This window comes from Triturus cristatus, chromosome 8 (genome assembly GCF_964204655.1).
Source record: "Triturus cristatus chromosome 8, aTriCri1.1, whole genome shotgun sequence".
Lineage (NCBI taxonomy): Eukaryota > Metazoa > Chordata > Amphibia > Caudata > Salamandridae > Triturus > Triturus cristatus.
The window spans coordinates 198,066,692-198,081,885 of record NC_140591.1 but is presented as its reverse complement, the minus strand read 5'-3'; the positions used below and the strand labels follow the sequence as shown (position 1 = coordinate 198,081,885).

The 15,194-nt window shown below is 45.3% G+C and overlaps 1 protein-coding gene across 2 annotated transcripts in view; it reads right to left on the bottom strand.

Moving 5' to 3' along the window:
* RCAN1 (regulator of calcineurin 1) overlaps positions 1-15,194 on the bottom strand; it is a 311,716-nt gene that overhangs the window by 17,905 nt on the left and 278,617 nt on the right. The window contains exon 1 of one of the 2 annotated variants that reach the window (XM_085621330.1): positions 1,605-2,065. The exons of the other annotated variant lie outside the window; for it this stretch is intronic. Coding sequence (XP_085477456.1) covers positions 1,605-1,691 — 87 coding nt within the window. The 5' untranslated portion in view covers positions 1,692-2,065. Of the gene's footprint in view, positions 1-1,604; positions 2,066-15,194 lie in introns of those variants that run through there. 2 annotated transcript variants of the gene reach the window in all.

Below are 15,194 nucleotides of genomic sequence, written 5' to 3'. Positions count from 1 at the left end.
AGAACATGGGCCAAGCTGTGCCACTGCAAGGCATGTAATGCTGAAAATATGTTACAAGCCAAACACGTGGCAGACTCTTCTGCAGACAGACTGGCATTTCCAAGGCACCAGCCAGCCACTTGTCTGGTTTTTAGTCATCTTCTAGATTTCACAAAAATTCTATTACTTTTACCATCCCAAAGTCCTACCAAGGTTGAGAATAATGCAACCTGCAAGTCAGCTCCACCTTTCTTCCGAAGTTCGTAAAACGGAAGCATTTGGGTGGTTCCAACTCTTCACAAACGATTATTGTCACTAAAACACCAAAATACCGGTTCATTTGAGAAACCGATTTCCAAATGCACATATATCTTTAGACGCGCACTTAATGATTAAACATGTATTTGTGCCGAATGGGTGGTTTATTTTATAATTCTGTCTTTCCTACAGACCCTGAGCTCATACCGAATGTTCTACAAGCACGACAATATAAAATCCCGAGCGCCGTCTGCCAAAAAAAAAAAAAAGGTTTGAAGGTGTATTTTTCTCTCCGTGAAGCTTCTACTCGCGTGACACTCCAGTTCCGGCCATCCGCCCCTACTGTACAGGATAGAGTTACCTTTTTTCCACTGGGCTGTTACTCATCTACTGACAGTGATACCTGGGCCTGAGCCATCACACACAAACAACGTTCGAACGCAGCCAGCGCGCCTCAGGTCGCGCACGCCTGATTCCAGGCGCTTGTCTGTGAACCAAAAGTTCACCCTGCGATGCGTTCACGGGTAGATAGATGCTCCATGGAAGGTTATGCTGCCTGGTGTTTATAATTTGTATGTACGTGCAGCAGCTTGGTGTGCCATAGGGAAACTGAAGGGCACAGTCTGTCAACAGCTGTTCGCAACCGGCTGCGGTGTTATTCCATCACCGGAAAAATGTTTTACATGCCAAGCTGGCACGCTATCCCCATCGCTTTGCTGAAGTCATCGACGCCATATCATTCCGCTGTGACACTCTTATAAACATGTTCCAAGTAACAAGAACTTACTAAGAAAAGAGGTGCCCAATTTGCTCTCACACCCTCATGTAATAATTTTTTTTTTTATTCTAAAGTGTCGTGCCCTTTTTACGCAACACTAAAACCAATCGGTATTAAGGTGCTGTAATAAAAGTGCTACAGTGCTCATTTCGCCAACTTCTGTATGATGAAACGCCGAGTCAGCCCAGCCGGCGCTCAATTGTTTTAAAAATCTTACAAGTGGTAACGTGATGTAAATAAAAGCGGGTATAATCCCCAGGGCACTGGGGCTAAATTGAAATGACTTCGAAGGATGAGAAGCGGAAGCAGCCTTGCCGAGAGTTGAACCTGTGAACTGATGGTTGAAAGCAAAGGCATCAGGAGCGACCGCTTAAATAACAAAGCAGGGGCGAAGGTAAAGTCATCTCTGTAGCAGGTGCATTCATTCATCCACTATTTCACCAGGTTAACGCAACAATGCACACAATCGTATACCCTGAGAAGTCGTACGACTGCTTCCTAAACTTCAGATACACTTGTGCAAAATACTTCACCCCAGTCTGCACTTTAAAGCCCACCAGGGTCCAGTAAACAGCAGCCAGGCGCTCACCCGGTTCTCGTTGTGGCTGAAGAGGTCGGTGCCCGACACGCAGGCGATCAGCGAGCCGAAGCTGTAGTGAAAGTTTCTGAAATGCATCCTCGCAGCCTCCGATGATCCACAGACAGCGGCGGGTTCAGAGGTCCAGGAGCAGCGCTTTGTGCAAACTGAGCTTATAAAAGAGGCGAGCTGGCCCCTCCCCAAAACAGGCACCGAAACGAGCAAAAAAAAAAAAAAAAAAACTCCCGGTGCCAGCGCAAGGGACAGCGGATTCCTAAACAAAACCCAGCTCGCGCGCAGGCAGCCGGGGACAGACTCTAAGCTCCGGCTGGAAAGCGGTGACGTCAGCACGTTAGTCAGTTTCCCTATGCTAATTAACTTTGCCTTTTTGCTTTGGAGGATGGAAAAACAGCTGAGGTCTGCATCGCAGCTGCTTTATCAACTCCCCTTGCCGCATAGTTTCCATCGCGAGTAATTCCATTCAGCGCTCGGGCGGCGCGCTCCTCACCCCGACGGGCCGGGCCGGCCCTCCTTGAGATGGAAAATGTTAGTGCCCAAGGACCGGGCCTGGCGCAATAAACAGTCATTAACCGTCGGGTCACTGCGAGACGCTGGAAACCGAGGCGGCTCCCCGTCCACACCCCTGCTGAACAACTGGCGACCCATTTAACTGGACGGCGAGAGAAAACAAGCGCACTAATAGGGTTATAGCGAGCGGCGTAGAACCTGTCTCTCCACCGTTTAAACTTTCCAGCGTTTGCGACAGTAAATTACGTTGTTTGCCTGTAATAATGCACAGACTGCAAAAGGATTCGCGGCAGGAGACCGCAGACCCCCTGGCTGCCTGTTCATTGTAAATGTAAACTGTATTACTACCTCAGACGAGGCGTCGAAGCGCTTTTCGGCGAGTAGCACACAACTCTGGAACCCCAAAAGGATTTTTGGTGAATTAGTATAGGGACACATTAAATTCATTTGAGCAATGGACAAGTGAGTCTGTTATTTGGGTATAAAAGGATAGTGGAGGGATCGAGGGGGAGCGATTCGCAAAATGAGTTATGAGCACAGGAAATGGTACTAGAGCAGTACTCTTCTAAGCTCTTGTAGATGCCTTTGTGACTCTGCCACAAAAGGTCCAAGAGGCATATCAGCAACAACCGGCGATAATTATCGCTAAGCGCACTTAGCGCTAGGATAATTATCGCCGGCTAACGTGGATTTTTATCGCTGAGATAGCGTGCTATTAGCAACGCTGATCTCAAAAGCGATAAAAATCCTAGCGCTAACTGCTGGAAACCCAGCGATAATCTCACGAAGATTGGCGTTAGCTTGATGATAGGGCCTCACATACTTAGCCATGATATCCACCTTCCATAGGATATCATGGCTAAGTCAGTCCTGGAGCAGGCGTAAGGAAAGTAGCAATAACAGGGGTTATCGCTACTTTTCTTGCCGCTATGCTTCATAGCGTGGGGCTTGATGATAGGAGAAATGTCGCTTAGCGACATTTCTCCTGTCATGTCAGGTCAGGAACGCCCACTTTGCATCTCATTAGAGATGCAAAGCTGAGCGTTAAGAATCCGGGCGCTAATGCAAGGTTTCACGCGATAGCGTGACCTTGCTGATTAGGTGATAAAATTATCTCCGCTTTTCACCCGAAAACGGACGCAAAAGCGGCGATCATTTTATATCGCCTCGTTGCTGATATGCTCCCAAATCCCTAATGCAGGCGTTACAAAATGAGTCATTGCAAGGACAGGACCACAGACCCACTGGTTGTGTGCTTATGGAACCAATCACAAAGTCAATTATGAGTACCAGAAGTAGTACTACAGGAGTACTCTTTCATATACTCTTAGAGGCTTTTGTGACTCGGCCACGAAATGCCCAACTCCCTAATGCACACATTACAAAACAAATCGCAGCGAGAAGTATGAAACCACAGACCCACTGGTTGTCTGTTTATGGACCATCTTACAAAATTAGTCATCAGTACGGGAACTAAGTAGTACTAGAGGAGTACTCTTTTATGTACCCTTACATGTCTTTCTGACTTGGCCACGAGATGTCTCCCTCATGCCACACTGCAAAACGAATCGTTGCAAGAAAGACAGGACCACACACCAACTGGTTACATGTCATGGAACCAATCTCAAAATCAATTGTGAGTACCTGAAGTGGTACTACAGCAGTACTATTTATGTACTCCTAGAGGCCTTTGTGACTCGCCAAGAATGGTACAACTCCCTTATGCACACGATGCAAAACAAACTGCAGGAAGAAGGACAAGACCACAGATCCGCTGGTTGCATGCTTATGGAACCAATTCAAAAAATCAATTATGAGTACCAGCAGTAGTACTCCAGCAGTACTCTTTTTACGTACTGTTAGATGCCTTGGTGACTCGGACACAAAACGTCTAATTCCCTACCAACTCCACATTCCACATGCTGTGAGATGATTCTCGACAAGAAGCTCAGGATCACAGACCCACTAGTTGCGTGCTTATGGGACTGATTCACACGATCATTCACAACAAGTAGTGCTGCAGGAGTTCTCTTTTGCGTACTCTTACATACCAGTGTGACTGAAGTCATAACATTTTCAAGGCGTAAATAGTAAAGAAGCAAAGCGATTTATACGAATTGTATAGGAATATTCTCGGAGTATTCCCATTTGCTTCAGAATTTAAATGTGTTTGTCCAAATCACAATTGGCACATAAGAGTGCATAAAAGGCTAGTGCAGGAGCTCTATTTTACATTCTCCAAAATGCCTTTGTGAATGGGTGGCTACATTCGTTAGGGTTCAGCTTGGAGCTGTAAACCCTCAACAAGCCTTGAGGGGGTGCTTTCATTTTTCAGTGCAGCCGTTCACCCTGTACAGGCAATAACTAGGCAGCCTGCGCTTCTAAGATAAATCATATCCCTGTGAAGCTCTGCCCCCAGCTTGCTGGGCCACACCATTCAGCGCACTCCCAAACAGGGGCACCAATCTCCTCTTGCACGTCAAGATGGGGGACAGAGATGCCACAACTGGCAATGTGCAAGATCCAATGCTCATAGTGGCTGTATTGCTATCAGTGGAGAAAACCTAGTCTGTCATTAATTATCGATCACCCCCCCCCCCCCCCCAAATAAGGTGACCTGCTTAGAATTCAACAGAACTCATAAATAGAGAAACTGGTAGTCTCTTCTTAAATGTTTTCACTTAGGTGGAGAAATGGGCGAGTCGTCTGGCATAGTTTTGGCCACTCCGTGTTACGCATGTAATGCAGAGTTCCGGCCGAATTCCGCCAACTGCCACATGGCAGACTTTTTTCATGCGCAAGGCTCGCTAACGGTAAGTTGTTGAGCGATATTTGGCTTCCCCTAGCATAATTTTTGGTCACTAGGAGGGCACCCGGCAAGAATTTTCCAAAGCGGATTGTCGCAACTGTTTGCGATTGGAAAGCTGCCACTCGAGTGGCAGCAAAATCAACACAAAGTGCCGTTTGTGCTGATTTTTCAGCACGGAACGAGCTTCCAGCACTAAAAATCAGCATGCGCAACGTGCCTATTTCTGCCCATTCGTGGAACTCCGTTGAATCTCCCAGAATTTTCTTATAACTTCACGGAATTCTGCGGAGTGAAACTCCGCAAGTTCCGACCACCCGTAGTAGTAACCACTAATAAAGCAAATTTTCTAGCTCCTAAACAGAGGAAAATTGCTACCAAACTTCACTAATACACATTGTACAAGTACAGCACAGGCAGCGCCATTGCAAGGAAAAGTCAGAGATCCACCTGTGGCAATCAAAGAGATGCAGGGAAATCTGCTGTGTCTGTTCTTGTAGTAGTGGTAAGGTTTATAAAATAAAATTTATGGGGCCGTGGCTCACCACTGACAGCAATGCTTCTCCATGGAGCCTGTATCAAAATGTGACTTTCTTTCAGCATGGCACACACACAGAGACATTGTGGTAAGAGAGAGCCTCTCTATCAAAGCCTTGCTCAAACAGAATCTGTAGTTCAGGGAGCGGGAGAGGGATTATGCCTCATGTTCCAACAAGGCGATGCATTCATTTTTATCAAAGGGCACAAACAGACCATTCTTTCATCAATGCGCACTGAAACAAGAACCATTGCTATGCCCATTATTTTTGCCTTGAAATAATCAGTGAAGGTACCTTGACAGGTTTGCCCTACCTACCCTTTATAGTTCCACTGTAATTTATATTGCACAGTGGTGCTAAAGTGAAACAATGCTAAAACATTAAAAGGCCTAAATAAATATCCCCATGAATATGAGTGCTCATGCCAGGCCGCATGAAACTGCTACGCTGCACTTATACCCTTCTTGCCCCATAAATTGCACATCAGAAATTCTGCTTCCTTCTTGATGTGGTCTTTTATGAGGTTTTAGAAATTGATGTATTCCCAGTATAGAGTCTCACATGCCCCTGCAGCCCCCCGTCATCGAACTGCTGGCAACTGGACGACGGGGGCTGCATGCTGACACACTTTTTTGGGTCTCAGAGCGACATTGAGGTTCCGTGTGGGATGGAGGCGTAAAGGTACACCAGTCGTCTAGTGGAGGTTTCCCAGATACTGCAGGCTTCTATGCCTTTGCTAACGGTATATGCTGTCCAAAAGCTCCTGGTTACTAATGGCTCCAGTGGCACTCCGTTACCACATTTCACAATGTCTCTGGATGTGGAGCGGTCCTGGTGATCAGTCTGTGAGGCAAGAGATGCTGCTCGAGATGCTGCCTCTTCGTGCCAGCCCTGAGACTCATGGGCACTGGATAGTTGCGTTTAGTAAGATGCCGCCAGTTCAGGAAGGGACAGAGCAACATAGTTTCTTGGATCACCCGAATTCCATGGAGGTTGCCATGTCCTGCTTTGGATAATGTCAATGACTAGACTACCAAACTATGGTTAAATTTGTCTGACTCTGGAATACCTGAATTTAAGTGTGGTGGCCATGTTGGAAGGAAAAATGGCTGCCAGCTAACTTAAACTAACTATCCGACTAACCTTTCAAACAAGCTTTCCTCCTCTAGCTATTGCACCTAACTATCCTCATCATTGGCCTTTGCAGACAGCAGCCTCTCCTCCAACCTTGATTTGGTGCCTTCCAATCTCTGACTCAACAAGGAAGGCTGAATATTTTCTACCTTCCATCAATATAGAGCATAGGTCGGCCTGAAACTGTTGAGCATCGGGGATGAGACTCCGCTGGACCTATTTACGGATTTCCTCTTCCCAAGCAGCATGAAACATTAAATATGTCAATATATACATGAGGTTCCAAAATCCTCTTTACAAAGTGAAATTCTTTGAAAATATTCATTTATTCTCAATCATATCCACCACTCAAATTACTTTCATATTTCACTATACTAATTCACCACTAATTCCTTTATGGGTTCCGGAGTAGCGCGCTACTCGCCAAAAAAAGTGCTTCAACACCCCATCAGGGGTAACAAGCGCTATATAGATGGAAACCTTTTTCCCTCTTCTATCCCTCCGCTATCCTTCTCAATCCAAATAATCCACCACTCAAATGACACTCATATTTCACTATGCTAATTCACCACTAATCCTTTATGAGTTCCGGAGTAGTGTGCTACTCGCAGAAAATAGTGCTTCAACACCCCCTCAGGGGTAACAAGCGCTATATAAATGCAAACCTTTTTCCTTCTTTTATCCCTCCGCTATCCTTCTGATTCCAAATAACTGACTAACCTATCCACCACTCAAATTACTTTCATATTTCACTATACTAATTCAACACTAATCCTTTATGGGTTCCGGAGTAACGTGCTACTCGCAGAAAATAGTGCTTCAACGCCCCCTCAGGGGTAGTAAGCGCTATATAAATGCAATTACAATACAATACAATGAATGGAAAGTGAGCCTGCAGACAGTCGGTGCTCCAAAGTGTTAAGACAGTTCCCGCTTGGTGAAGAGGCAGGCTATAATGTCTGGATTTCTGCATCACAAAGCTTTGGCCTCCAGGTTTGCTGTATAATCTTGAACGATGAACTGCCTTTCTTGCTTCATCATCCGCATAATCCTTAGAAAATGTAGATTAACAAACCTAAAAGTGCATGTGCATTGCTTCTGTTCTTTTGCAAAGTCCACTGACAGCCATTTGGGTCTAGTCAGCTCTACATAAACCTGCAAAAGAATGCTTCTGGCTTCTAGGCTGTTCTTTAACCCATACTCAGGGCGCCTTCATGCCATTTTGTATTACACCTCTCTTATTTTGCATTACTACACTGCAAGGCCTTCAGTATTTTTGACATGCCTGGGATGCATCAGTTACTGCTGTGATAGTGCCTCCTCTGCTTTTTAATCCACATTGCACAGAGTCTGTAATTTTAATTTGGTGGCATATGCTTCCCATAAACATTTTGAACAATTAGCCATCAAATCAGCTTTCCAAGACCATGCACAATAGATTTGGCAATGCTTGTTTATGTTATGTCATGGTACTGAGCATTTGGATAGCACAGCATTTGCCAATTAGATAGCATCTTGGCGCTTTGTGCAGATCGTTCTGCGTTTGCGATTCGTCCAGCTCAAGTTCTCGACTGGGAGATCTTGTTCCTAAACCACATTTGTTTGGGAGGGGTAGGGGAGGGGGGGGGGGGGGGGGGAGGTTGAGATTGTGGGTTATCCCTGTCAAAATACCACGTCAAACTGAATTCTCTGAAAAGAGGAATCCTACTCATCTACTCACCTCACAACTTGCCCCTCATTCAAGAATGGATCAACAACCTAGAAGTCCTCTATTGCAAACCTGTCACCATTGAATCATCAAAATCCCATGGCTGTCCCTGGATAAAAACTTGAGCATGCAAGCACACATCAGTTCATCCACACACTGTGCGCTTCTGCAACTTAACCTCCTCAAGGGTGAAACCATACTTCAAGATCGCAGTTCAAGCCCTAGTCGTATCTGGAGAAAACTATTGCAGTGTGACCTTAAAGTTTACAAAAATCACGAAAGTCCCAACAAGGGGACCCTCAATGCTACAGCAAGACTGAGAACAGAAACAAGACCATATCACACCCTCTCTCAAGTTCCTCCACTGGCTCCCATTCAAGCAAGGATCCATCTGAAGACAGCGTGCCTGCCAAAGCCCTGCATTATGATATACCCGTGTACCTATAACAAAAGCTCACGATTTCAGAAGGCAGGCGCTCCCTACGGAGTGCTTGTTCGCTACTGCTGGAACATTTGAGATTCAAAAAAGAGAAGACCTACACCCATGCCTTCTCCGGATCTGCCCAGAGGATATGGAACTATCTTGTGGCAGATAACACGGTCAAACTCATCAATCATAGCTTTCAATAAAAAGGTCTAAAGCCGCTGTTCTTAACCTTTCACTTCTATGGACCCCCACTTATTCATAACTGGAATCTAGGAACCACCGCTGAATCATTTTTGGAATCCGGGGGCCTTAGCCGTAGCGATTTAGATGATTGGAACCACAAAACAATACACATAAATATAAAAACAACCATTCATCTAACAAATGATAACATATTTAGGTAATTCACAAAAAAAATTGTTTTTAATTTTAACAGGAAGATTGGAGCTTTTCTAAATTTAATTCACGCAGAGGATTCTCTATATGGGTACCTCTGTTTTTAGCATATATAAGACTGAAGATAGATATTGTGGATAATTTATATATTGAGTATCAACCCACTAAGACACTAGTGTGCACTGAACAGAGCAGTATATGAAGTCATGACATGTATCTAATTAGATGTTTTATTTGTTTCTGTTTCCCAGATTAACAACTGTTTTTAAATGTGTTTTAAGAAAACTTGTATTTTTTAATTCGTCCTGAAGAAGGCGGAGACTGATTTGATAATCCGTCAAAACGCTGCATCGACACTAGTTCAATTACAATGAGTACATGAAGAACTTGAATAAAAGTTTTAGATTTTTTATGTGGTAGAGATCTATATGCAAAAGAAAAAATAATTCTTATGCCTTTATATGAATTGACACTATAGTTGAATTTGTGTATGTGCATATTTTATTGAATCAGGATAATGTGTACATTTTTTTTGAACTTATGTAATTTTATTATGTACTAATACGAAATAAGCATTTCGTGAATGTACTGAACCATAATTTTATAATAAAAACTTTTAAAAATATGCATACAGGAGACAGAACCGTGTATGTTTTTTAGGTTAATGTACTCCCTGATACATTTCTGCTTCAGCGCACTCTGTTTAATTATAGGTTGACCAATTAATATACTTAATTTATAGCCTCCAATTTCAAATTCTTTCACATTCACAAACACTTTATTAATCTGTTAATATGATTTAATTTTCTAAGCAGTCCCGGACCCCGAGAGGTCCCCAGGCCTCTTAAAGGATTTTACTAAACAGATTCCTACCGGAAGGATCTGGACCAGGGTTGACCTCTGGACCACCTGACACCCGTGGGACCCTCCAGCCGAGACACAGCTATTCATTAACTTCACTGTTGCACCTCCAGTAGAGCGATCATGGGCGACACATCAAATGTTTTGTTTTCCTTGCAAGATACTTACTATGTGTTATGTTACAGGTTAATGTTCCTCTTTGTACAGCACTCAGATATCTTTGGGTCATGTTTGTGCTTTATAAAACTCTCTAAATAAATAAAAAAGATAAATAAATACTAGGGGTTTGGTGTTGTCCTCTCAGTACTGTCTTCCTTGCAATACACTCCATGTATGATTTTCTGAACTTGCACTCAAGTTTCTCTCTGCTCTGAAACATAGCAATCAGAGAAAAAGATACTAACGTGGGTTTATTGATTCAAGACCCCCACCCAAAACAGCCATCATGTGTGTGATGCTTGGCACACACAGAATATGGATCATACCGTTATTCAATTTAATATGTGATGGTTTTATTTATTTTTGAGTAGACTCAGTGGGACCGCCACAAACAAAGGGTGGTGGGGCGGGGCAGGGACCATAAGAGGGGTTGCGGGGTGAGGGGTGGGGATTGTGCGGGGGAGGGGGGTTAGTAATATATTAAAACAAAAAAAAGAAATTACCTGAAGCCCTAGCAGCCTCCCGCGTCGCGCCTCCTCTTCTCTTCCTTCTCCCAGCAGCCCCTGGGGCAGACTCCCATCCAATCGCCATGTAGCAGAGCAGAGCAGGGATTGGCCTGAGCAGGCAGGAAAGATTCTCCACTCAGACCAGGGAGTCTGTGGGGTTTCTCCAGACCAGCTGTTCAATGCAGCCGAGCTGGAGAAACCTAAGTGCGCTTGTGTATTTTGGCCGGCCTGAGACAGCTGGCCAAACACATATGCGCACTTAGGAAGTGCACATAACACTCCTCCTCCCCCTCACATTCCTCGCCCACGCCCATCCCAATAGGGCTGGATCAGAGCCGGCAAATGTAAAAAATAAAACAATGTTAGAACATTGTTTTATTTTTCATTTGCTGGCTCTGGGCCAGGCAGTGGGGCGATGCTCCTCCACCATTGCGGAGGAGCTGCCGCTGACTGGACTTACTGAGGGGTATCAACTAGAAAAAAATACGCCCACAAATACATATACTCATGTACTAACTGTGCTGCTAAAGTTGTACTAAGTATTCTGTCAAAGTTTGCAGAACATATAGAACCATCATCTACTATTTGTGCAAATTTAAATCACTTACTGGTGCCAGGTTCCAGGCACGTTAAAGGGGGCGAGAGGGCACAGCAAACATCCATGCATAACTAGTGGCTCAGAGTGATGAACGTTCTGCTTCCGTTTGGTCCTCTTCAGGTAAGTGCCCTTAAAAATATGCTAGAAAACCAGCACAATGAAATACAGCATTATCCCAAAGGATACCAGTACCAGCTATTCCAGAGGATACCAGTCCCAGCTATCCCAGAGGATACCAGTCCCAGCTATCCCAGAGGATACCAGCTATTCCAGAGGATACCAGTACCAGCTATTCCAGAGGATACCAGTACCAGCTATCCCGGAGGATACCAGTACCAGCTATTCCAGGATATCAGTTTGAGCGATTCCAGAAGATACCAGTACCAGCACCAGCTATTCCAGAGGATACCAGTGCAAGCTATTCCAGAGGATACCAGTACGAGCTATTCCCGAGCCTACCAGTACCAGCTATTCCAGAGGATACCAGTACCAGCTATTCCAGAGGATACCAGTACCAGCTATTCCAGAGGATACCAGTACCAGCTATTCCAGAGGATACCAGTACCAGCTATTCCGGAGGATACCAGTATGAGCTATTCCCGAGCCTACCAGTACCAGCTATTCCAGAGGATACCAGTACCAGCTGAGAACGCTTCGAGGGTGACCAATATGTGACTCTAGAGGTTTTTGAAAGTTTCATTAAGATCATTTATTTCACACTGATGAAGAACTGGAACCTTTGGAGTCAAGATCTAGTAACAGCCCTCTGACTGTAGTCCGCATGCCACCACAAACCTTTCATATGTAGCAACATGTGACCATTTGAGCATACATGCTCTTCATCGGATTATACTGCATTACATAACAGCCCAGGAGCATGAATAATGCTGGGGCAGTATCCTGCTCTGCACTACAGGACTGGCACCTGGGATGTGGTATGCAATCCAGCCACATCTAATTCCCCTTCTCCCATCGCACTTCCCTCTGTGTCTTTGTCATAGTCTTCAGGACAGTGGATGACTCTCAACTCCATATGGAGGTCAGATCAAAGATGGCCGACATCTCACACCAGTACTATGTTAAAATCAGAAAGAAAATCTAAGGGATAATAAAACCTTTCAAAGTACATTTGGGCAGCATGAATGTGACTCACCACCTCCGAAACCTCCAGACAACCTTTAACCGTCTTGGACAAATGCTAACTCTATGTGAACGAGCACCTACTCCTTCCACCTGTACTTAAGGAATCCATTCCTTACACTACACAAAGACCTTGAAGTTTATAACCTATACCCAAGCAATACCAAATCATTTATTCTGATAAGCTAAACCTTGAAGCATTAGTTTGAATATACTTTTTGAAGGCCAGCCTGTTTACAGACAAAGTAACCTCCAAGTCTGGCGTGATTAACTATTCTATTATACAACATAGCCTTGAGAAAGTCCATAGAGTGAATCTCATGCTGGCTAATAGCAGATGCGTGGTGACAGGAAGCATGGGTAATGTAACAAGAGTATTCTGAAGACTATATGTACTCAACATTTGAGAACATTATAAACCAATGAAATGATTTTGCTTGCTTTTCCTTTTTGACTAAAACAAAATAGGGCTTAAATTTGAAAGCCATAAATATACATATAATTGAATGGTGCGCAACCTATTTCAATGTGTAATTTTGGTTCACCTGTAAATGTAGCGAAGCTTGACACTTGATGAGAAGATGTGACTATGACTAGCGACCAAAGTGATAATGGTGCTTTTAATGACCATATTATGCATACCACAAGTACAATCCTGCTGTGCCTCTGGTGTCTTGTTTAATTTCTTCAAACAAGCTTTCCCACTTCCATTTCTCTTTAACTATGCTTCTACAGCAGCAAGCTATCATACAGCGATACAATCAACACCATTGCTACAACAAATCTCACAACGCCACCAGGCACAACATTTATTTACATCACTGAAAAGACGCCATGCGTCCTCCTTTATATTTTTATCACTGTTCCACCAGACAGAGACATTTCATCAATGTACCTTTGCAATCACTTGAAATATCATGTACACAGGCAAATGACTTCTGTGTCATCTGGAGAAGATAAGCCAATAGGGAAGGAAATAATTCTGTGACAAATCTATCAAATCTTACATGATTGTGGGATCTTATTCACAAGATTACAAGCTTAGCAAATAAGGACCAATGTGCCTGTGCTGTGAGCAGGCACTGCACAACCCTGACATGGAAGGACGTGCAGGAATGTTCGCTATTTCTGAGACCAGCGCCGCTATCAGGCTCCTTACGCAGGCTGCGGAGATAAGGGTGAATGATGCACGCCTATCCTTGGCCATGATGGATTCGACGCAGTGGGTGAAATGCAAGCTGTCAGACCCTGCTCGTGGGGCCACGGGGCAGGCAGGGGCTGCAGGAACCCGGCCACAGGGCAGGCAGGGGCTGCTGGAACTCAACCATGGGGGCCGGGCCGTTTGCCTTAGATATGGTGGGTCAGTCCTACTATAGCTCTGCAAAACTGGACAGTATAACCCCTTCAGCCCTGGGCTGTCAGTGGCAATGATGGCGAGCAGTCCCGCTTCTCAGGGAGGGTGTGTGGGGGTGCTTCAAGCTCAGAACTCAACAATCTACCAGTGGTGCAATACTGTATTGTTCAAACCAGTGCTATACTTTTTAAAAGAAAAGTACTTTAATACAATCAATCAGTCAATCAAACATTTGTAGAGCACACTACTCACCCGTGAGGGTCTCAAGGCGCTGAAGGCGGGGGGAGGTACTGCTACTGCTCGAACAGCCAGGTCTTGAGAAGTCTCCTGAAGGTCAGCAGGTCCTGGGTTTGTCGCAGGTGGATGGGGAGGGTGTTCCATGTCTTGGCGGCGAGGTGGGAGAACGATCTGCCGCCGGAAGTCGTTCGGTGCATGCGTGGAATGGCGGCGAGGGCGAGGCCAGTGGAACGAAGCTGGCGGTTCGGGGTGTAGAAGGTGAGTCGTTTGTTGAGGTATGTTGGTCCGGCGTTGTGGAGTGCTTTGTGAGCGTGGGTGAGGAACTTGAAGGTGATCCTCTTGTTGACGGGGAGCCAGTGCTGGTCTCTCAGGTGGGCAGTGATGTGGCTGTGGCGGGAGATGTCGAGGATGAGGCGTGCGGAGGCGTTCTGTATTCGTTGAACTCTTTTCTCTAGTTTGGCTGGGTTCCTGCATAGAGAGCGTTTCCGTAGTCCAGCCTGCTGCTAACGAGGGCCTGAGTGACCATCCTTCTGGTTCCGGTGGGGATCCATCTGTAGATCTTGCGAAGCATGCGGAGGGTTTTGAAACAGGAGGAGGAGACGGCGTTGACTTGCTGGGTCATTGAAAGTGATGAGTCCAGGATGAACCCCAGGTTGCGTGCGTGGTCAGTGGGAGTCGGGGCAGCTCCCAGCGTGGCCGGCCACCAGGAGTCGTCCCAGGCGGAGGGGGTGGAGCCAAGGATGAGGACCTCCGTCTTGTCAGTGGCTCTCACTTTTATACAGTTAAAGCAGATGGGAGATATGGATTCTCAGCACTTTCAAAACCAGTTTGGGGTGGTTCTTCCTTCATGTTTCCTTTCCAGGCTGTTCTCTAGACACAGCCTTTGGGTACAGTGAAGCTCCTCTCTGCAGGACAGTCTTCAGCATGGAATACCAAAACATAGGCACAAAGAGGTATGACCTTTCTGCACCTGGATCTCAACAGCTGCACTGAACAGTGATCAGGGAAGATACAAAAGAGTTTCCCATTCATCTTAAAAACGGAGACTGCACTACCACCCTTCACCCCCACCATCTATCAGATGGCAGTGCTACTGGGAGACTAATCAGCAGCTCCTCTCAGCAATATCCCGAAATTCGAAAGGAGACTTGTCTTCTCTTTCCCCACTTCAGTGTCTAGATCTCCTCCCTCCTGCTTCATTAATATCAA